Raw genomic sequence first — 22,501 nt, 5'->3', positions numbered from 1 at the left:
AAAAAGACTGTTTTAGTGCACATGAAAACATTTTTTGCTATAAAGCTTTAATCTCTAAACAAAATTTCATGTCTCAGAGGAAATTCCATTATCCATATCTGTATGTTTATGTGAATTTTTAAAATAGGTAAAGTTAAATGATTTGATCTAGTGATTCTGAATCATTATTTTTACCTATGAACTTACCAGCTTTCTTCAACGAATATAGACAGTCTCTATTAATTTTAAGCAAATATTTTTAAGCATGCTACGATTGCATCAAAAACTAATTTAAGAAAAACGAAACTTCATCAAAAGAGTGTAATTGACCTTATCATTCTAATGAATCTGTATTATAGGATAGTTTTAATGAGCTATGATAAATGAATAATTGATAAGTTGAATCAGGAAAACCTCAGTAAAAAATATATTTCCTGTGTATTATTTATCTCTCTTTATTAATGTCTTTTATTTTATTTTATTTTCCTATAGAGACAGGGTCTTATTCTGTCACCCAGGCTGGAGTGCAGTGGCACAATCACAGCTCATTGCAGCATCAATCTTTTGGGCTTAAGCAATACTCCCACCTTAGCCTCCTGAGTAGCTAAGTCTAGTGCCACCATACCCAACTAAATTTTTTATTTTTCTGTAGAGACAAGGTCTTGCTATATTGCCTAGGGTGGTCTCGAACTCCTGGCTTCCACTGATCCCCCTTCACCTTGCTTTTCCAAAGTCCTGGTATTACAGGTTTGCCTGGCCTAATGTATTTTTTCAATAGTTATATAAGCATAGTACATACTGGAAAAATTGTAACTACCAAACATGTACTTCTTTAGACACTGGTTTATAATTTGTTGATGTCTGAGTATTTTTCTAGTTACTAGCTGAATTTTGATACTTAGATCATCCCCTATATGCAAATACTTTATACTTATTGACATGAAATTGCTGTTAGGAAGTGGACACCTTCTCCAGTTAGATCAGTGATTTTTAATGACATGCTGACATCGGAATCACGTGTGAAATTATTTTCCAAATATCGTGGCCACCACTGTCAGAGGTTCTGATTCAGTTGGTCTGACAAGAGCCTTTGCATGTGTATTTTGGTAAATCTGTCTAGGTGATTCTGCTGTGCACCCTTAGTTAAGGTCCAAGTAAAACGTTCTTTGTACGCAAATCAATTTGTACAATAACCAGGTATCCTGAGCTTAATTTTAAGTATAATACTTTATCCTTAAATGATTTTTTAAAACAATATGAAAACCTCTTTATGAAATATAAATTAATAGCACCCCTTTTTTTTTAAAGAATGTAAAATACTTCCATAAATGTACTGTGGATGCTAGAAGGTATTCCACATAAGATTGTCTAGGGTAATTGAGTCATTAAAAAGTAGAAATCTCTGCTTTCTTATGAGTTTCAAGGTTATTTCTATACTGGGGAGTGACAGGAGACTCAGTCCAGAAAAATAGACTATTATAGAAGATTTTTCAGGAACGAAACTGAGGTGATGTCTCAGCTCTCAAGCAAAATTGTATAATGTAGGCATTTTCCCCTAAGAGTCAAAACTCATTTCTTTCCTGAGGAAATGCAAAGGGGTGGATTTCACTTAACTTCATGGTCAATTTAAAATAATAAAATGCCTTTCAGAACCTGATTGACTGGTACAAAATCAGTTTGTGGCTTCGGTTCAGCTGCATAATGTAATTGGGGAAAAAGAAAATTCACAGTGGAGTCTGTCTTTCCAAATGGCCAGATTCTGAGATCACGTCTGACCATTCGTTGGTGTTATGTAGTGGAATTATATTCAAATAATATTAATTTTCAAAGAAAACACTTAGAGGCATATCGCCCGAATGATAGAGGACACTCAGATTCTTCATTTTCAATCCCTTTATCTATTACGGGTTAGACAATAGCCTGCTTGATACTAATCCTACATAATGCTTGAGGACATCATAAAGAATACAGAGCATGAGCATGTTTTATGGCTCCAGGGATCGTTTTCTGATGGAAACTGGGTTCAAAGATTGTCATGCACCAAATCCAAGTTCTTGAACATTGCAGAGAAATACTCTAATGAGTTAATCCCTCAGTGACATTTACAATAAGAACTTCTGTATAGTGTAAAAATGTTAATTTCTTGATAAAGTTTCTTATCACAAATATCTAAGTTAATGAGGTATACAATAACTTTCTTATTAGAAGAATGTCTTTTCTTTCACATCATATGTGTATTATTACTTTTTATCACTCATGTAATGAAAAACGAATTAATATTTCCATTTAAATATAAGGTCAAAAGGCTCCTCTACTCTCACTGATATTTCCACATACCATAGGCTGAACAAAATCATACTCTTTACTCAAAGAGTCATTACTCTTTGCAGTTTTATTTTAATAGCCATACTTAACGAAGTTACTTTAGATTATTTAAAGTTCCCTGTCCTTGTAAAAGTGCTTCTTATAAAATGGAAAATGACCGTGCCAGTGCCAGGTACTTTTATCCCTGCGAACAGTTGAAGTAAGATTCTAGACTCAGAGTTTCCTACTGTTTTTGTTTTATAATATCTGCCCCTCTTGCAGATATCATAAAACAGATAATAGAAAAATTATTGTTCTTTATCCAGAAACGCAAAGCTTTCTGCAAGGCCCTTTCTTCTAGTAAATAATTTCTGATATAGGCTGATATTGAGCCTCCTGGATATGGGCTGATAGGAACCAGTTATTTTTAAGCAAAAATTTGTAGACTTGCCTTGTATAACCCTTTAAAAGTGTACGTGAAAGTATAAGGTCTTGCAGCTGCTACAAACACTAGGTCTGATTAGAAGGGTATTCTCAGAACAAGATCTGACAGAACAACGACTCTGGAAACTTGTTACAGTAGGTTCCCAATCGGTCTGAACTCTGTCCAGCTCTGAAGCCACAGTCCTCTGTTGATCTTCACATTAACTCAGGAAATTTTCCAGCTTGACATTCATTGTGCCCTCCTTACAGGTTTGGTGTCTGGGTAATGAAACACGATACCATATAAATAAGACGGTAGATGGTTCCACCTTTTCTGTGATCATTCCCTCTCTTGTTCCTGGGATCCGATACAGTGTGGAAGTGGCAGCCAGCACAGGGGCCGGGCCGGGAGTGAAGAGTGACCCTCAGTTCATCCAGTTAGGTGAGTGTCCGGGTACATGCACCCTCGTGTCCGTCACTGTACCTCAGGTCCTACTGGGCTGAGCCACCATGGAAAAGTTTAATAAAATGTGGCATGTGGCTTAGAGCTGCAAGTCATTATCTGTATTTCCTACACAGATGGATATGCTGTATGTGGATGTAGAGAGATCGATATCTTACTAAACTTCAGCTTATCCAAGCACATGTTTTAGATGTTATTTCAAGCAAAAAGCTGTCAGCGTTCAACCTTTCCTCATCTTGACCCATAGAATTCTCTTTTCATCTGTTCAATATGTACTAGGAATTGAGTTCCAAAGATACTTCGGAGAAGAAGGAGGACACAGTCTGTATCCTTGTGGGATTCAGAATTGTTTAGATTCAGCAACAACAACAACAAAAAAAAACTTGCATGCAAAACTTAAATTAGACAGTGGAAGGTTAGGACAGTGTGCAATGTATATTCACATTTAGTGTCTGTTTAAAATTGTAATTACTTTTTATAACCGAAGATAGATGAAGATGTCAAAGAGCCTTGAAATATGCTCATGTGCTAATTACTTAGAATGTTGAATGCCATTTTGTGCTTCAGAAGTGGAGAGATGAATTTTAAAAAGAAAAGTGAGAACAAACCTGGCCTAGAAGCCTTCGTTACCACAATTTCCCGTAGGCACTGTGACAGGACCATAAAATACAAATTAGTAAGTGATACTAGTAAAATCCTAAACAAACGGCAGAAACAGCAACAAAGTATCTTTGCAATTTAAAAGTGGGCAGATAATAGGAAGTGACATTTAAATTATGAATGGTGCTGAGAAGTATGTAGTCAAACTTATGTCTGTGCTTTCCAGATCAGAAGTTAAGCATTAGTAATATTTTATATCAGTTTCTAAATTATGAAAAAAGACTAGACGTATGAATCTTTATACTTCACAAGCAGTTACACATTATTTTTGTGTGTCGATAATATTGAGGACATCCTAGAAAGTATTATGGAAAAAAATTAAGAAGCTTTCGGCTTTGATAAACTTTGCTGCTATACATCAAGAACGTAGCATTAATTTTGAAAATCGTCATTGATATGTCATGGTGAAGACAATGCCTGCTGCTGTGACAAATATACTTGAAGAATGTCTGTCATATAACATAAAAAACATCTATCAAAAGTCCAGCTGTAGGGTGGGATTCATTCCGTACAGACCGTGAGGATCGTAGACTGATGAGTCTTGACCTCTTTGACCTGGGGCTTCCAAGGTGGCCCCTGAGCGTGTAGAAAGGGGAATAGGAGAGGCACCGTTACAGGAGGATTTACATGGAGAGGTCTGGAAACGGTGCGAATTACTGCTGCCCAAGGTGACTGCAGATAGATAAATGGGGTCATGATGGAACTAAGTCACAGGCTAGGAAGCCGCCTCCCCACAGCTCTAGTCTGCGACAGTCCCATTTAAGCTTTTAGTGAAGAGCTTGCTGTCTCTTCAAAGCCAGGGGTCAAAACTTGATGTTTGGATTCATCTTCTACACTTAGCACATTATAAAACAACGATTATCTGCACCAGTTTTAAACAAAAATAGCATCAGGGTTTATTTCAGGCAATATAGGAAACTACTAAAAAAAAAAAAGCCTGATGTACCTGTTACAATGCTATGCGTGATACAAAGGAAAATGCACAGTTTAATTGAGGAAATATTTGCCCAATTTATTAAAATTGAAATTATAAGTTACATTATGATGACCCTATAAACTGTTGATGTTGTTTACCTATTTTTTCTTAATAAACATAAGACTTTTAGTCCTGGTTTGGGGAAGATAACTTGGAAAAAGGACCATGTGTCATTTTATTTATGTAGGATTTAAATCATGGAATTTAAGGGTCAAATTGGTGTTCCTGAAATTATAGACGGGTTCAGTTTTCCGTATCTCAATATAGCCTCAGCTGCAGGGGGACAGAGACTGAGGTCCAGAGGAGCTGTTTTAATTCATTAGTCACACTGCGCTTTATTCTGTTAAGCCCATCTGGTTGTTTGCATGGAACCTCTCCTGGCCGTTTCCAATAAAATCTGAAGCTACCCAACGTAATCTTGCACAAATAGCCATGAAATCTATAAACCTAGCAGATATAAAGGGTGTATTAGGAATAAAAAGAATAGGTCTGCTTGCTGAACTTTCAGAGGATGAAGGGCTCTTAAGAATACCAGATATAAACGGGTCTGGAACGTGAAATGAAACTTTCAGTCAACAAACAGTTGAAGGCGGGTGACTGCTTATGAAAACAGGTTTTTTTAGCCTTGCCCCTCTATCTGAGATTCAGTTCAGAAAAAAAGGGCAAATTGAAAAACCACACACACACACACACCCCAAGAAGGAATTTAGCCATTTTCCACCGAAAAGCTGCTATTTTCCTAAAATCTGCTTCTTTGAGCCATTGAATGCTGCTGATGTTCCCTGCCAGTTGTCTTGTCAAGATGCAGGAATTTTTTCCTGTTTTAAGAAGTGTTATTCAAATAGAATGAGCTATACCAGTTATTTTTCTGGAGAAAAATGTATTTTTGGACTGGAAAGTGTTTCTATCTTAAAGCAGGTTATGTTAGCAGAATTGTTATATTTCTATTTGGTTTGGTCTTGAGTCTCTTTTGGGAAAGTGGCTGTAAAGTCTAGCCCTGCCCTGACAGGACCTCAGGGAATTTGGTTGTAGATGGCGACATTGTGCCTTTCACAGAATCTAGATCACCGCAGACGGCGTAATGCTGAAGCGCCCAACCCATGACCAGATGTCCCTCTCACAGGAAACTTGTTTGCACAGGCCGATGCCCTTGGCTCGTATCTGACCTGCGTCCAGTTTATTCCTGCCAATCTGGCCCCTCTTTAAGAGAGCCTTGACTGGGTGGAAAGTTAGGACTGAGCATGTTAGTCAGATAATACACAGAGGATGTAACACAACAAGAACAGATGAAATAATAGAAGCAGCGTCTTACAAATCCGTGATAGAAGAGGGAGTATTAAGCCAACAAGAGCAAAAGAGAAGGCCACAGAGCGATGTGCTCAGCCAGCATGAGGGGAGCCAGAGAGAGAGTGTGGATGGGCGGAGGTCTTGGTGTTCAGGGCAGTGCCCAACCAGGCTTCCTTGGGGGAGTTCTAATTGGTGGGCTCTTAGAGCAAACAGCACAAGTTCCACAGGGTCATGTCTTGACGGAGAATGGGCACTGCGTCCCATCTGCACAGTGCATGTGGGGTGCAGGGCCAGTGGGCGGAGTCAGGTCGGTGGTATCCGTACATCTCACACGGAGGGAGTCATGTAGGACAGACCCCTGGGTGCACGACACTGAGAATCCAGAAGGAGCCAGAGAGCTGGGAACTGTCAAGAGTGCAGATATCCAGCTCCTGATAGAAGGAAGTTAAACTTAAATTCAAAATGATGCATACAATTATAAGAATTCCCTACAAGAATATTTTTCAGAGTCAAATAATTTAATGATTATACGAAAGCATCAGTCCTCATGAAATGGGTAAATACCTTCCTGCTTCACCAAATATTGTAAGGGAAGAGCATTCAAACTGCAGAAAGCCATGGGCGTCCTGCCCACGGGGCACCCCCAGTGCCAGCTAAATGGGATATTGCTTTGAGGACAGAGAAACCTCCCCCGGTTTCCCAGAAAGACTTTGCTGACGGCCCTGTGTGCACTGTTATAATGGTGGGCTTAGAAAAGAATTTAGTAGGCTTAAAGTGTAAATGTAAAAGAAGTACGTTTTATGAGCCTTTATTCTTATCAATTTTTAATTCTTGAATCAAAATGGCTAACAGAACAGATAAGCCTTTTTGACTATTCATAACACTTGATAATTCTTGTACATATTTAATATTCTTTTCTTATATCTATTGCCGGCCAGGGTTATTATTTTAAAAGAAAGATTATTCATAGTTCTTTCAATGGTATTATTATCTTAATTTATCACCGTGTTTTAATGATCCTGGGTTTTAGAGGCCATTCTGAAAGTGTTTCTAAGACAGTTGACGGTCTTACAATATATAAGACTTGTTGGGGGGTACACATTCACACACACAGATATTTTTTCAGTATTTCCCTTAAGGAGGATATAAAATACAGCTATCCTTATAGAGGATATTTCTTCCCCTTTTTAATATGTATTTTTAAAGCTTTTCGTGGAAGTCTGAGGAAGTCCATATATTTTCTTTTCCCTTCATTATATCTTATTCAGTGCCCCATATTTGTTTGGACATGAGTTCCTTGTTTTTGCGCTTCCATTAAAATATCTCATTTTGTTTAGTTTTATATTTTTGCATTTACCTCAGTTGCAGAAGTAGGATCCCCTAAAATTATACCATACTTGTTTTGAATTAAAATAAGTATAATTTTGCTACAAACCTCATGAAATATTTTCTGTAATGATGGTTGGTGGTACAGAATGAAAAACAGAAGTCATCCCCCAATTGATAAGGCAGTGACAGTCACTTGGCATCACCAAAGTATGCTTGCATTATCAAACTGGGTTTTAAATCGCAATTAATTAGAAGATGGCTTTTCAGATTCTCATGGAAATCCAGTGTCACCTGAGGACCAAGTCAGCCTCGCCCAGCAGATCTCAGATGTCGTGAAGCAGCCAGCGTTCATAGCAGGGATTGGGGCAGCGTGTTGGATAATCCTCATGGTCTTCAGCATCTGGCTGTACCGACACCGGAAGAAGAGGAATGGCCTCACGAGTACCTACGCGGGCATCAGAAAAGGTATCAGCTGTCCTCAGTGTTCCATATTATAATGTCGATAAAACTCTTGCTTTTAATGTTTGACTCCAAATTATTCAGGGTTATACATATCTCATACTATTTTCATACCTAAAGATTTTCACAAGTGTTTTTATTTTATTGTGGCGTATCTACATATTAACTTATCTTTTACTTCACTTCCACTGCTACAGTTAGGGCCCACCAGGTTTAGGGTCCAGGTCTTTAAGAGGTTATTTCACCCAGGAAGGTCCACGCTTGGCTGTTAGTATTCCCCTGTTCTCTTAGGGAAAAATTAATTTATTACTTTTTATTCGTGAAGGAAATTTTTATTTCCTTGTTGCAGAAGTTACAAATACATGCTGTGAACTGTCTCACACGGTGTTAAGGGGATATTTCTGACCTTTGTGAAGCAAAAAAGAGAGAATACTGCTATTGTCATTCAGTTGCCAATGCCACAGTCCTGTCTTAGTGAATCTAGAATGTATAACTGAGGGATGGATGCTTCCTTACGGAGAGGTTTAGTACTTTTTATTGTTATATTTAAAGTTGTGGAATTGAATATGTTTATGGTGTTAACTGGTCAAGGTGATTTTATTACAAATATGTATATGGTTTTAGAAAAGAAATTTGTTACTTAAAATTTTAAGGATGAATCAAATATGCCAAGGTTTTTCACAGATACCTTTGCTACACATCATCAAAGATGATGACTTGTATTTTTTATTGTCTGAGGAGATTGTTAGCAATGTCAGGTAGATAATCCCCTCTGATCCCCAGATACATGCATTAACTCTATGCCTCAAACTGAGCCATAGGTTGGGTGACTGTAAGTGTCAGTTTTCGGGGGACAGTGCAGATTATGTCTTTAATCCAATAAAATTATTTCCAGGACTCCTTTTAGGTCTCAGAATCGTCATGATTTAGATGAAAAATTATGCAAATTACAGGGTCTGCACTTGAGCCTAATACAAAAGTTTTGCTTTGCTAAAAAGCAAATTTCAAGAGGATTACCAATAAAATCATCTTTGCTCCCCCATCGAATCCACTGTTTTCTTTCTCTAACTATCTGTACAAATAAATGTTTCCTATACATCTTGGGCAGATAATTTCTTTTACCAATTATCTGGAAAAGTTAGAACTTTTAATGTTAGCTAGAACTGGAATGTCCTTACGCATTTGTAAAGTAGTCTGGGACAGCAAAAGTCCTGCAGCTCTCAGTCAGGAGGAGTCTTGGCAGGAAAGAGTCACTGATACCACACAAACACAGCCCTGTGCCTCCTGCCCGTGGCTGAGGGGCGATCTCTTCACGGACATTCATTGCCTTAGCGTTATCGACATTAAGTATGTGTTTTTCAGACATGTCCTATCTGGAGATGAAGCAACATGTCAGTATCCCTGCCTGTGAAATGGAAAACGAGGCCGTGGAGGTTACTGGAAAGAGAACTGCTGCTCATTATGCATCCAAAGTAGAAAAATGCCAGGCACACGTGTCACCAGATCAAACCTGTGACTCAAATCAATGCCAGGGTTTGGGGGTGTCAGAGCGAGGGGGAGCCTGAAAGGAGTAGAAGGGGGACTTTGTTTTCAAGCATGATTTGAATGTGGAAAGCGAGTAATTAACATGTCGAGGTGGAGTCTCTCAAATTCTCCAACCAAAGACCTCCAACATCAACTTCATTTTGTGAACAGCCCGTCAGCAGAATCCTGTGTTTCTGAGGCTGGCAAAGCACCATACCTGTGCGATTGTAACAATTTACTGCTGAACATTGTCTTAAAATATGGCAGCGTGACCTGAAACTCTCCTTCCTTTCTGAAATGTCCCTTCCTCTTCACTAATGGGCTCTGAGCATGCTGACAGATGCCGATGTGCTCTTTCTGCAAAACCTATTGAACTAATATCACCGTCCTTTCCACTGGCTTGTGTCTAAGCAGAAATCATAGAACATAATTACAAATGTAACTTGATGAGCATTTGATTCTGCTGGCCTGACTTTGTCCTGTTGGCACTTTTTCATAATTCTGTTGCTGTGCAATTCATTTTAAAAAGTGTATTTGACAAAAAAAAAAAAAAAAAAACAATGTTGGTAATTTTAAGAAAAAAAGGAAGCCAAATATTATAAATAAATAAATAAGTGTAAAAGAGCCAAAGTGTCACTTTGGAAAATAGAATTTTAAATCCTCCCTCCCCCAGATTTAGTTTGCAGCGTGACAGCTGCTCGTTCCCTGGGTCCCCCGTCCACACAGATCCACATATTGCTTGAGCATCATGCGAGGACACAGACAGTTTATTATATTATCAAAACCTTTGAGAATTAAGTTATTCTTGGGTGTGCTGGCAGTTAAAATTTCATTTGCACTGACCTCTTTTCATCTCTCCTTCAATTCCTCAAAGTGGGGTTAGCGGTTAGCTAGGCGAAGTAATGGCAAGGACCTTTCTCGTATTTTCCCGGTGTCCTTGTGATTGCAAATTAATGTTCAGGCACTCCATTCCTGCTTGAATAGCTTTGGTTTCAAATGTACCTTTCTTTTCTTCCTTTTTTTTTTTTTAATAACGACTTGTTACTATGGCTCTGAATTTTTGAATGTAGCTAAATTACATTGACTCTCTGAAAAGACCTAACTGAAAGAAAACACAATAGAATTCCTAAGATAGGGGCTGCCGCACCGCAAGGCAGGCCAGGGTGTAAATTAGGGACACCGCACTGAGGTTTTTGCTTTTGTTCTTTCTAGTCTGCTCAGAGATAAAGTGGCTTGGTGAGCGTTGACGGTTGTGGAGGATGCTGTAACATTCCAGTTCGCAACCCCAAAGGCTCTGATCCTGCAGTGAAGTTCTTTTTTTTTTTTTTTTTTTTTGAGACAGCGCCTCAAGCTGTCCCCCTGGGGAGAGTGCCGTGGCATTACAGCTCACAGCAACCTCCAACTCCTGGGCTTGGGCTCAAGCGAGTCTCCTGCCTCCGCCTCCCAAGTAGCTGGGACCACAGGCGCCCGCCACAACGCCCGGCCATTTTTTTTTGGTTGCAGCCATCATTGTTGTTTGGCGGGTCCGGGCTGGGGATTCGAACCCGCCACCTTAGGTGTACGTGGCTGGCGCCTTAGCCGGTTGAGCTATAGGCACTTGAACTCTTCAAATAGGATATAGGAAATACATTTGGGGGAGTTTTTTAATACATGTTAAGTGATCAGCATTCTCGTTTGTTTGTATTAAAGTTTTTTTTTTTTTAAGTAAACTTGAACCTTAGAGGGAGCAATGTAGATTCCCCTGCTTTGTCTGCCAAAGAAGCGTTTACTTTAACCCGGGGAGATTGGAAAATAAGTCTCTCCTCCCTCTATGAAATGACATGGAAATTGCTCTGGTGTTAGCCAGCCCCCAGGAATGGGAGAAGATAGGAAAAGTGGGGGAAGCGGGGCTGCGACGTTTGAGGCCTGCAGTTCAATTTCAGGCATTATTGATTAGATTAAGATTTATAACTGCCGAGAGAGTGAAGGTTTTCAGAGGGGTGTTATTGTTCTATTGTTTAGCTTCCACTGTGGCATTAAAAAAATGTTCCGTTCATCCCACTCCTAGAAAGCTTCTAAATGTAAACTCCACAAGAGAAATTAAGGTCGGAAACTCCACATTTTTTTCCTGTACATTCACAAACGTTTATGATGCTAAGAATGTGATTGATATATCGGACATTCACGCTCAGTAAACCGGTTTAATTTTATGGTTCTCTTTGTTACAGTGCGTTCTTTCCTTTCTTCTCCTTTTCTCCTTTCTTTTTTCTTTCTTTTTTTTTTTTTCTTTTTTCTTCTTTCTCCCTCTCTCTCAATGATGAATCTTAAGGGCACCTCATAGTCCACTTTAATAAGCATTTACTTTCAGATTTATAGATAAGGTTCCAGCCAGACTTTGATAATACTTGTTTAAGAATCCGTCCTGCAGTGTTTGGGGGTGATTGATAGTGGAGGATTCCTGTTTGTGCTAACGCCATGAGCCAAGTCTGTGTTACTCAGTGCAGGGTCATTCACAGGCTAACCTGGCACAATTCCCCTCCTGAGTGTACTAGACTGTCAGACCCTTCGGAATGGTACCTGCCGAGGCACGCTTCTTTCTCTTAACCCCGGACTGGGTTTTATTCATATATCAGAGTGTCAGAACGACTGGCTTAGTTATTTACATTTGTTTTATGTTCAGCTGTCTGCTTGATTTATACTAATGTGATATGTTCCCTTTCTCTCTTCAGCTTAATAACTGGTTTCTATTTTGTTTTGATTTTCAGTCCCGTCTTTTACCTTCACACCAACAGGTATATATTTGCACTTACCCTCCTCCTTCCCTTTGTCAGTTTGGCATGTGTTGTACTGTTAGGTTTCTGTTTTTATTTCATTTTCTGCAGTAAGTTGGGGGAAGGGACTCAGACAGGGAGATGATACTTCCCTGACTTACGCCGGGCACGCATTGGAGGCAGAAGTGGCTGGTGTTGCTTTTCGCCCGTTTAATGCCGATATGTGCCCATGAGGCCGCATCGCGTCTTAGCCTCGTTTGCACGTGTTTCACGCAGTCGCCCGTTTCTGCCCTCGGCATGACTTAACATGCTAATGACCTGATTAATTAGTTCATACTTGCCAGTGCATTGCTTCCCCTCACTTAAGCTTTCAAGTTTCCCCCCCCAGTTTTTTTCTCCTTTCCAATTCCCTATTTATAGAATCAATGTTGTTAAAGGTAACCCAAATATCCAGCACATGGGAAAGATAAAAGTTTTCATTTTTCCGAAGTCAGAATCCCCATATTCTGTTCCATTCCAAGTGGGTCCTCTTCTGTCAGCTCACCTCTGGTAAAAGACGCACCTGGAGTTATGCCCCCTCAGTCTTAATCCAGTTATTGTAATCACTGGGAACAGTTATCTCTCTCTGACAGACTCCTAGTTTGGAGTTCTTCTAAGTAGCAGAACTTGGCAGCTCTTAAAAACATATTTCTTCTCAGAAAATGTGTCTGTATTTACAGAAAGGCTAATCTTCTTAACCCCTTGCCTAACTATGTGGAAATCTGTTTTTGTTATGGCTATATTGTTATACCCCAAGATTTATTAAGCTAAGAAGGGTTTCGAGTGCATTAAAATGTATTTTTATCATCTGTACATGTCTGATGAAAATATTCTACAATCCACAACAAAAAAAAATAGGTTGCATTCATTAATTGTCACAGTTGGTATACATCTTTGCGTGTGCAAAGAAGGTTTATTTTAACATTTGTCTTTGTCTTACTGGTACTCATATTTCTAGAAGAATATTCTAGGATGGGCTTTTTTTTCTGCTGAATTTAAGATTACACTTAAATGAAATCATGAAATTATATGCTTCATAAATTTAAAATAGAAATCTATGATAACGCCAGTGTACAGATATAGAATAGTTACATTTGATAAAAGTGTACTGAAGTTACGTTTTTGCTTGATTCTCTAGCCTATTGAAACATTAAGAAAATAAGAGTGATGCTTTTAATTCTATCCAAGCTTTTAAAAAATTACTAGTTGTATCAGAAATCTGGTACATCCTGTGGTGATTTTCGCTGTGCTCTTAGGTAGGAAGAGAGAAAGCATTCCATTTAAGAAAGAAGCTCATAGATGTAATAACTTTAAATATATAAACATTCCTATTAATTGTTCTTTTTTTTTCCCTTGTAACGTTCTAGTGACTTATCAGAGAGGAGGAGAAGCTGTGAGCAGTGCAGGGAGGTAATTATCTCACTTGTTTTGCAAATCCTAATTCTAAATGTTTCTTCTTGCCTTCCTTGGTGACATCACTTTCTTCTTTGCGTAAAGGGCTTAACCGAAAGGTGAAATTTGTTAAATCCTTTAGAAACACTCTATTTGGCTGTGCTGTTGAACCAAGCACAGTGGAGCGGTTGCATCTTCACTGGTGGCCACCAGAGGGAGGACTTCAACCGAGAAAGACGGACTTGCTGATTTAGCAAACGATTAAAAGGAGTTAAAGTGATTAAGATGTGGCGTTTATGGAGATTAAGAAATATAGCTAGTTAACAGATACTATCCGAGAAAAAAGTGTTCATTTAAAAACCTGCTGAAGGCAGCAGTTTCTCATAAGTTGTTGTAGTTTCTGTTTGTTTGTTTGTCCTTGTTATGAATTCAATATAGTTCACATCTCCGTTTACAAGGAAATCTGTTGAACTAAAGGAAGACATCTAAGTAGCTTGGTAACAAAGAGGTTTTTTCCCTCCCTCTAATTAAAATGAACCGCCATCCAATAGCTATGATTTTTTTGGTAATTATTATTCCGTGAACTTTAATATATTCACAGAGAAATTACAAATTGATGTGACAGGCAGCTTAAAGGGGCTGAAAGAAGGTATAAGTCATATGAACCCAGCTTCAGGAGTTCCACAGTGTGAGGCTCTCAGTACACACATACCCACACACACCATTCATAAGGCAAACTTCCAACCAAAACCGTTCTATAACTCAAATTCAGTGAGCTGATTAAATTCCCTTCTTTCAACACTTGGATCATGTGGTTGCTTTTGGAAAAACAAAAATGAGTAAGATATTACTTTATTCCTTTATCTAAGGAACATACTATCTAATAAGAAAATTATTGAATTTATAACAAAAAGTGGCTTAAAAAGTGTTGACGACCTTTAACCAATGCTGTACAAATTTGGCAACAAGCAGTGGTCTTTACTTTCCTGGTTACCTCAAAAACAAAGCCAGCCACTGAAAGACCCCACACTAGGGAAGTCTTTATCAGGAAAAAGTCCAGTTGATTCAGGAATTAAGGGGGGGATGGGGGCATGGTTTTGTATCCAGGGGAATTTCATCTGAGTCATAGTCCAAGCAGACATCACAGGAGTGCCTGTGGCATAAGATCATTTTCTTGTGGGTGAACCTGGAATTCCTGATTCTGTACGCGTCTCTTCACATTGCATCCTCCTGACCGTAGACGTCAACGTTCTCATTAGTCAGAACACACACAGGGCCTTCCCGAGCATCTTCTCTACGTTCTGCACTAGCTTCTCTGCCTGGGCACATGTGCGGGTCTTACTCTAAAGGAATCGACCGCTGCATAGACCAAACTATCACATGGGAAGCAATGGCAGGAACAAGGCATAGGTAGTAAATGCCAGTTTCTACAGCAGGACTGAACAATTGCAAAGTTCCTGAATGATCTATTTGGAAAACTCACTATATCACAGTACAGACAGCCATTTAAATTAAAAATAAAATCCCTCGTGGTGAAACTGTTTAGTATTATTTCAAATACTAAACAGAGGTGATCATTTTCTTAAGTGAAATAATAAAAATGCCAGAATGTTGCAGAGGCAACAGAGGAATAAAGATCTTAGAGTCAGTGCTCAACATTATAATTATGTATATGATAATTATGTTATTTAATTTTAAATCTATTTAATATACTGAATACCTACTATGTGGCAGGCATTATTATAATAGCTTAGCCTGCATCAATGAGCAAAGTGCATAATAATTCCTGCCATTGTGGAAGACACAGGTGACTATAAATGTATTTTAAAATGTCAGCTATATAGTATCAGCAGTTGATAACTGCTATGGAAAAACTAAAGCAGGTCAGGAGAATTTGTGATGCCTTCATAGGAGGCCTCATTCTAAGCCGTGTGTGACTGTGTGGGACTATGAGCATATCCGGGTTTTGTGATCTGGTGTGGTGGGAGAATGAAGAGTGAACCAAACCCTTGCACTGACTTCTCTCGTGTCCATCTCGTAAGCAGTAGGTTCCCTCGCACATCACAGGTTGTCTGAGCCCTCACTGGACCTCCCACCTCACTAGATTAATGACCCCTAAGCTAAAACCTTCCAGTCACTGCCATTCACCTCCCACATCATCCATCACCGGATTTATTGATCCTCACTTATCCCTCCTACTGCTTCACCCCCAGCACTTGCTCTCCCTTGAGTAAGCTGCCACAGAAGCTCTCGGCAGCCCTACCTTCATCTGCCTTCATTGCCACGGTTTCTCCCTAGTTCTCTGTGTCCACTAGAGACAGAATGATCTCTTGATCTCTTGAAATGCATGTCTCTGAGCTGCTGAAAATCCCATTTGCAATAGAATCCACCACACTTAGATTCTCGGATCCAAACTTGGCATAGTGTGTGAAGCCCACAATTCTAGGGCTTTGTGGACTCACTTCAAAACTCTAGTGCCAAGCAGAGTGCAGAGGTTCATACTTGTAAGCCCAGTGCTTTGCAGGCTAAGATGGGAGGATTGCTTCAGGCCAGGAGTTCAAGACCAGCCTGGGCAACATAACAAGATCCCTATCTCTACAAAAATAAAAACTTGCCCAAGCGTGATGGTGAGTAATTGTTGTCCTAGCTGCTTGGAAGGCTTAGGCAGGAGGATCACTTGAGCCCAGAAGCTGAAGGCTGCAGTGAGCTGTAATCATGCAACTACTGCAGCCTGGATAACAGAGTCTTTTTAAAGACTCTGTCTTAAAAAAATGAAAAGAAAAGAAAAAGCCTCTACAATCTACCCTGTTGACCCACCTGCCATTCGCCAAAATTGTATTCTTATATGTCCTTGCTACATTGCATATGTTTGCATCAGCCTGGAGGGTCTCCCCACACACCATCCTCTGGTCGGACTACTGGATTTCACCTGCTACATCCTCCATCAACTCTGTACAACAGCATAAACCAGGAAAAAGTACAAAAGGCCTCAAAAGAGGGTGGGGAAGTCAGACTAACATGGTAGAGAATGCGAATACCACATTTCTTGTCAGTGGGAAGAAAGAACAATTCGTAGAACTTCAAGCCTTGTTTCTCTTTAAAATATTGGCGATTCTCAGATCTGTCTCTGGGCTTTAAAATTCATTCAAACATCCAGGGAGACAGAAGACAGGCTTTTTCCAGCTCCTGGCCTCTGCAATGTTTCATTTTGTGATTTTACAGTTCAAATAAGCTTTTTAGGGATGAGTGATTGGAATTTCTGAAAAGAAGAGGAGGAATTGATGGTAATTGGCATATAACTGTGAAAGTGCATTTGCCCTCTTTTCCTTCAAGACACAAATCTATCCCCTTAACATGTTACGTAAATAACATTATATCACAATATCTTAGACACATGTTAATCGTTGTAACCACCGTGTGTTTTGCTTGTGCTTTGTATCTTAAGCTAAAACATATAAAGGCAGCCTGTGAAATTGTTAGTTTAAAAGGGCCCTAACACCCTATCAGAGTAGCTGCAGATGACCTTAACTTCCTCAAAAGCCTCTGAAGATCACACATGGTATTTTAAAGTTCATCATGGGCCGGTAATCATGGCTCACCTTCTCCCTTAAATAGTAGGCATTCCACACTCAAGTCTAAACAGAAACCTAAGTGCTCCTTTTACTTCCTGTTGGAAACCACCCATCTGTATGAAACGTTCTCTCAGCCTATGGTGATATCAAAGCTTTCTCTTAAAAAGTATTTTTCAGAGGGAATCAGAGTAGCATAAAAATATTATCTATTCCTTTTGAAACATGTAAGTCAGACTGTGGAAAATTTCCTCTTGACCCATACTTCAAACATCCTGTAGCATCCTTACAGCCTCAAATATGGATTTTATTTTTAATAACTTCCACAGTGATAACATTTATGGTTTAAGTTCAAGGGAAAATAAATAGGAGCGCTAAGGATTCCTAAATGCAGAATTCTTGTAACTAATATCTATTTCAAAGGCTCCAGATATGTGTGATAACCACTTTCATTTAAATGTTTAAAATTCCAACAATTCAGCAATGTTACTCTTCAAAGCATGTTCTCATCAACAGTTTTAATAGTAACCTGGTACAGTGTTAACAGCTTCAGCCTGAATTTCAAAACTTCAAATATTTTCCCCACTGTTTCTGTTACTGAGAAACTCTGAAGGCTTTCAGGAGGTTTCAGCACTCTGCGGTGTGTGTGTTTATAGTATCTTAGATCAGACTGTGAACTAGCGGGCCAGACTCATGGAGGCTGATTCCTGGATATGCCACTCCTTTTATATAACTGCCCGCGAGTTTCTCAACCTCTCTTAAGTATCCCAATTTCCTTATTGTTAAAATGTGGATAATCAAAGCACCCACCCAGTAAGCCAGGCTCTATGGCTCATGCCTGTAATCCTAGCACTCTGGAAGGCCAAGGCGAGTGGATTGCTGGAGCTCAGGTGTTGAAGACCACCCTGAGCAAGAGTGAGACCCCATCTCTACTAAAAACAGAAAAACTAGCTGAATGTTGTGATGGGGGCCTATAGGCAGAAGGCTGAGGCAAGAGGATCGCTTGAGCTCAAGAGTTTGAGGTTGCTGAGAGCTAAGGTGCCACGGCACTCTACCCAGGTTGACAGTGAGACTCTGTCTCAAAAACAAACAAAAAATACCCACCTGGTAAAATTTTGATGATGATTAAATGAACTCAGAACACTGCCTTGCACATTGCAAGCAAAGAACAAGTATTTTATTTTACATACATATATATATGCAGATTCAAAATCCATATTTTTCATTGAAATGAATTTTTATTCCTCAAATAACCATCATTTCGCATAAGTTTCCCCACGTGACTATCTATGTGGCAAAAGAATTGAAACCATAGAGAATGAAATGTCAGATTCTTGCTACTAAATGGGAAAGCGTAATTATGCACGTCAAAGTAGGGAACGAAACCACAAAGAACACCTTTTTTTTGTTTTGGCTGGGGCCAGGTTTGAACCCGCCACCTCCCGCATATGGGGCCAGCACCCTACTCCTTTGAGCCACAGGCGCCGCCCACAGATAACATCTTTGCGGAGTCTGCAGTACAGTCTGTTTATTGTGGATTGGACAGCACAGCACATGTCATCACTTCTGCTGCTGCATTATCTCATGATCCATTTTAAAAGAACATGAGAATGCCACTCTCGGCCCCCAGCTTGAGTTCCCCGGCACTGGCGGTTCAGGGCTTCCACTCATAATTGCTAATGAACTTTGCATTCCCAGTGCACTATGAAAGAGTATTAACATCTGTGGAGCCCCGAAAAGAAAAAAGAGAGAGAAAGAGAACAAGGACACTGATACTGCTCTCAGTGGGTATCTTTGTTTTACCAGACTTAATTCATTAGCTTTCCTGTTGATGGAGGGAATTATGACATTTTGCATTGTCACCATCAGAAATTGTCGACAAGCTTACTAAACTATGCATTGAAACGTTGATGAGGCTCTGTGCAAAATGTCGCTGAGCCTCCAAATCGCTATTTCTGCAACATGGCTTTGAAAAAATATGCAAATACGTTTCATTTGAAGGAACATCATCTAAGTGAAGGGGCTCATTCCATTTTTTTAATGAAGTTGTAAGAGTTTAATTTTTTAATAGATCAAAAATGAGGAAATGGAAACGGTCTTGAGTGGGGTATATTTAAGCTATTAAAAGACTCAAAAATATACGTGTCCATCTTTTCAGTTTCCGTGTTTGATTTTTGATCATTAAAACTAAAGGCAGGGGCCGGGTTTGGTGGCTCACATCTGTAATCCTAGCACGCTGGGAGGCCGAGGCAGGTGGATTGAGCTCAGGAGTTTGAGACCAGCCTGAGCAAGAGCAAGACCCCATCTCTAAAAATAGCCAAGTGTTGTTGTGGGCAGACTGTAGACCCAGGTACTTGGGAGGCTGAGGCAAGAGGATTGCTTGAGCCCATGCAATTGTTGAGAGCTATGACGCCACAGCATGGCACTCTACCCAGGGTGACAAAGTGAGGCTCTGTCTCAAAAAAAAAAAAAAAAGAAAGAAAGAAAAGAAAAGAAAAAGAAAGAAAAAACTAAAGGCAGAAAGAAGGGCACTGCAAGTGATATAAGATTGTAGGCCTGCCAGTTTGTACCATTCTAGCTATGTAAACTGAGGCACGTCCCAGGACTGTATATCACAGTTGACTTGTCTGTAAAATAAAAAGCAGTAGTAACTTTCAGCATAGTTCAGTGAATCAATTGTGTGAATAATGAGATGAAAATTAGGCTAGAATTCTGAGTAGAAAATATTTTCTTTGCATATAGCATTGGCTTTTATACATTTTGTTCTTTAGGCCAGGACTTCTCAACATCAGTGAGCCCGCCGCACAGCCGTGGTTGGCAGACACATGGCCAAACACCGGCAACAGTCACAACGACTGCTCCATCAACTGCTGCACCGCGGGCAACGGCAACAGCGACAGCAACCTGACCACCTACAGTCGCCCAGGTCAGTGACTCAGACAGCTTGACATGCGTAAGCTCATCCATAATAATTAAGAAGAAAAATAAATTTTTTAAAATGATCTAACCAGCAGAAGATAAGTTTGCCTTTCCTGTTTCTACATGAAAAGAGAAAATTTAATTGAGATTTTTATGAAATATTGGCCATTGTCTAGCAAGCTAGACTGATTCAAATAAAAACTCCATCCTTAAAACTCTACGTCTCACCCTCTATCAAGTAAATTTTACTGGAGAATTGAGATTACAAATTCTAGAATAGATAGCAAATATGTATGGAAAATATATAAGGAAAAATGAAATAATTTGAAAGTGTTTATAAGAATATATGGAATTATAATTTTTTAAATGAAATCTTGAAAATAATTAATTGCTTATGATATTTAATTACCTTTAATGTTTTGGGTATAATACAGATCACAAGGTTGATAAGTCCATCGTTAGAACCAAATTTGTTAATAACAATAACAATAATTGAATCATACAATAACAATAATAAAAAGTTTTAAGTGAGAATTGACTGAAGTATTAAATCTGTTTTTTAGAGTATAGAAATAAATTCTCAGGACACACACACACACATATATATACACATATATCTTTTTCAGGTGTGTATTTTTACATTTTCCATTGTGTATTTTTGGTTCAGAAATATGTGTAAGTAAATAACTTTGCTTAATTTCATGTTACAACATAACAATAAAAAATAGATTTGGAGTATTCAGAATTTAAAGAAATAAAGAGAATAAAAAATCGCAAATGACTTCTTACAAAGCAAAATAACCAAAATATTCACAACATAGGGAATATTAAAAGAATTGTAAAAAAAAAATCTATATAACAGTAGAAGTAAAACAGTCCATGGAATTAAAGAAAGGAGAAAGAGAGAGTAGGATTTAAATGAAGATGTTATTCACTATATAGTAAAAAACTTGGAGCAATCTCGATGTCTACACTGAATTTTCACTGGATTCGGAAATGAAGGCTGAATTCCATAGGCTGTGGATATGATGTGTACATGTGATCAAATCTGTGTCCTCCCGAGGTCCATATTCTAGTTGTCTAGACAGAGAGTAACTATAAATAAAAGAAAGACTGTGCTGAGACCCACAGGAAGAAGAAGATGGTGACACCCATTTAAATTAATATGTGGAGCTACGTGTTCCAATATGGTAGCCACTGGCCACAGATGGCTATTTACATTTAAGTTAATTAAATAACATAAAATTTAAAATGTTCCTCATTTGCATTAACCACATTTCAGTAGCTAATAGCTGACCACATGTAACTAGCAGCTGCCATATTGGACGATGCAAAGTTAGCATGTTAACTTACCATATTTAAAAGATATCCAATTAAGGCCTGGTGCGGTGGCTCACACCTGTATTCTGGGAGGCTGAGGAGGGTGGATTGCTCGAGCTCAGGAGTTCAAGACCAGCCTGAGCAAGATTACACCCATCTCTACTAAAAATAGAAAAATTAGCAAGGCATTGTGGCAGGCACCACTAGCCCCAGCTACTTGGGAGGCTGGGGCAAGAGGATCATTGTAGCCCAATAGTTTGAGGTTGCTGTGAGCTATGATGCCATGGCAGCACTCTAACCAAGGTGAGAGAGTGAGACAATTTCAAAAAAAAAAAAAAAAAGATATCCAATTAAAAACTAACATTTACTGTGTCCTGTCAACGTCAGTGCCACTTTTGAACTACAAAAATAAAATAATGGTATTTTTACCATGGTAACTTAACTGAGTTTTTATTTGAAAATATTTTGATTTTAAAATATTATTTTAATTTTTCTACCATTTTAATATTTTCAGCTGTGGGCATTAAATAGGTCTACATGTATTATTTTATTTCCAAATATTTCAATAAAAGTAAAACTAGAGTAGAGATTAGATGTTAGACATATTAGAAGTTATTTTAGAGTTTAATTTAATGGTCCAGGATACTAAGACCCATTTTGTCATCATTGCTGCCATTCTGTATTTCTTGGGTTATCATTATGAAACCATGGGACATGATCACATAGCATCTTTCCCCAATAATGATAGTTCTACCTGACCAAGATAACAACAAATAAAACTCTTTGCAGTACTATATTTGCTATAATTTCATCATCATTCCCCAGAGTTTTTGAGTAGAAATACTTTATAAAGGACAGAAATCTCAAGTTTTTAATATATGGATAGTTTTTCTTTTTTTTTTTTTTTTCTTTTTCTGAATTCTCAGCTCATATGCTTTGTAGCTTCAGCAGCTCACTTGTACCTTCAATTAATACAACCACCAAAGGCTAGAAATCCAAAATTGACACGTAAAGATATTGACATGTATATTATTTTAGTGGAATTCCTAATAATGGGGTTGTTGAAGGCAGATTGTGTTCAACTGGACAAATTACTTCAGCACTAGCC

General features: G+C 38.7%; 1 protein-coding gene across 3 annotated transcripts in view; it reads left to right on the top strand.

Annotated features, from left to right (window-relative positions):
• The window catches only part of ROBO1 (roundabout guidance receptor 1), a 952,396-nt gene that overhangs the window by 886,256 nt on the left and 43,639 nt on the right, over positions 1-22,501 (top strand). For 2 of the 3 annotated variants that reach the window (XM_003783920.2, XM_003783919.2), the window contains exons 17-20: positions 2,977-3,148; positions 7,689-7,886; positions 13,561-13,603; positions 19,926-20,080. In XM_003783920.2, coding sequence (XP_003783968.1) covers positions 2,977-3,148; positions 7,689-7,886; positions 13,561-13,603; positions 19,926-20,080 — 568 coding nt within the window. Of the gene's footprint in view, positions 1-2,976; positions 3,149-7,688; positions 7,887-12,148; positions 12,176-13,560; positions 13,604-19,925; positions 20,081-22,501 lie in introns of all 3 variants that reach the window. The other variant, XM_003783918.2, reaches the window with a different exon arrangement.

Source organism: Otolemur garnettii, unplaced genomic scaffold (genome assembly GCF_000181295.1).
Source record: "Otolemur garnettii isolate 467f Iridium unplaced genomic scaffold, OtoGar3 scaffold00009, whole genome shotgun sequence".
In the NCBI taxonomy this organism is placed as follows: domain Eukaryota; kingdom Metazoa; phylum Chordata; class Mammalia; order Primates; family Galagidae; genus Otolemur; species Otolemur garnettii.
The sequence above is the reverse complement of the archived record's forward strand: the minus strand, read 5'-3'. Positions and strand labels throughout refer to the sequence as shown.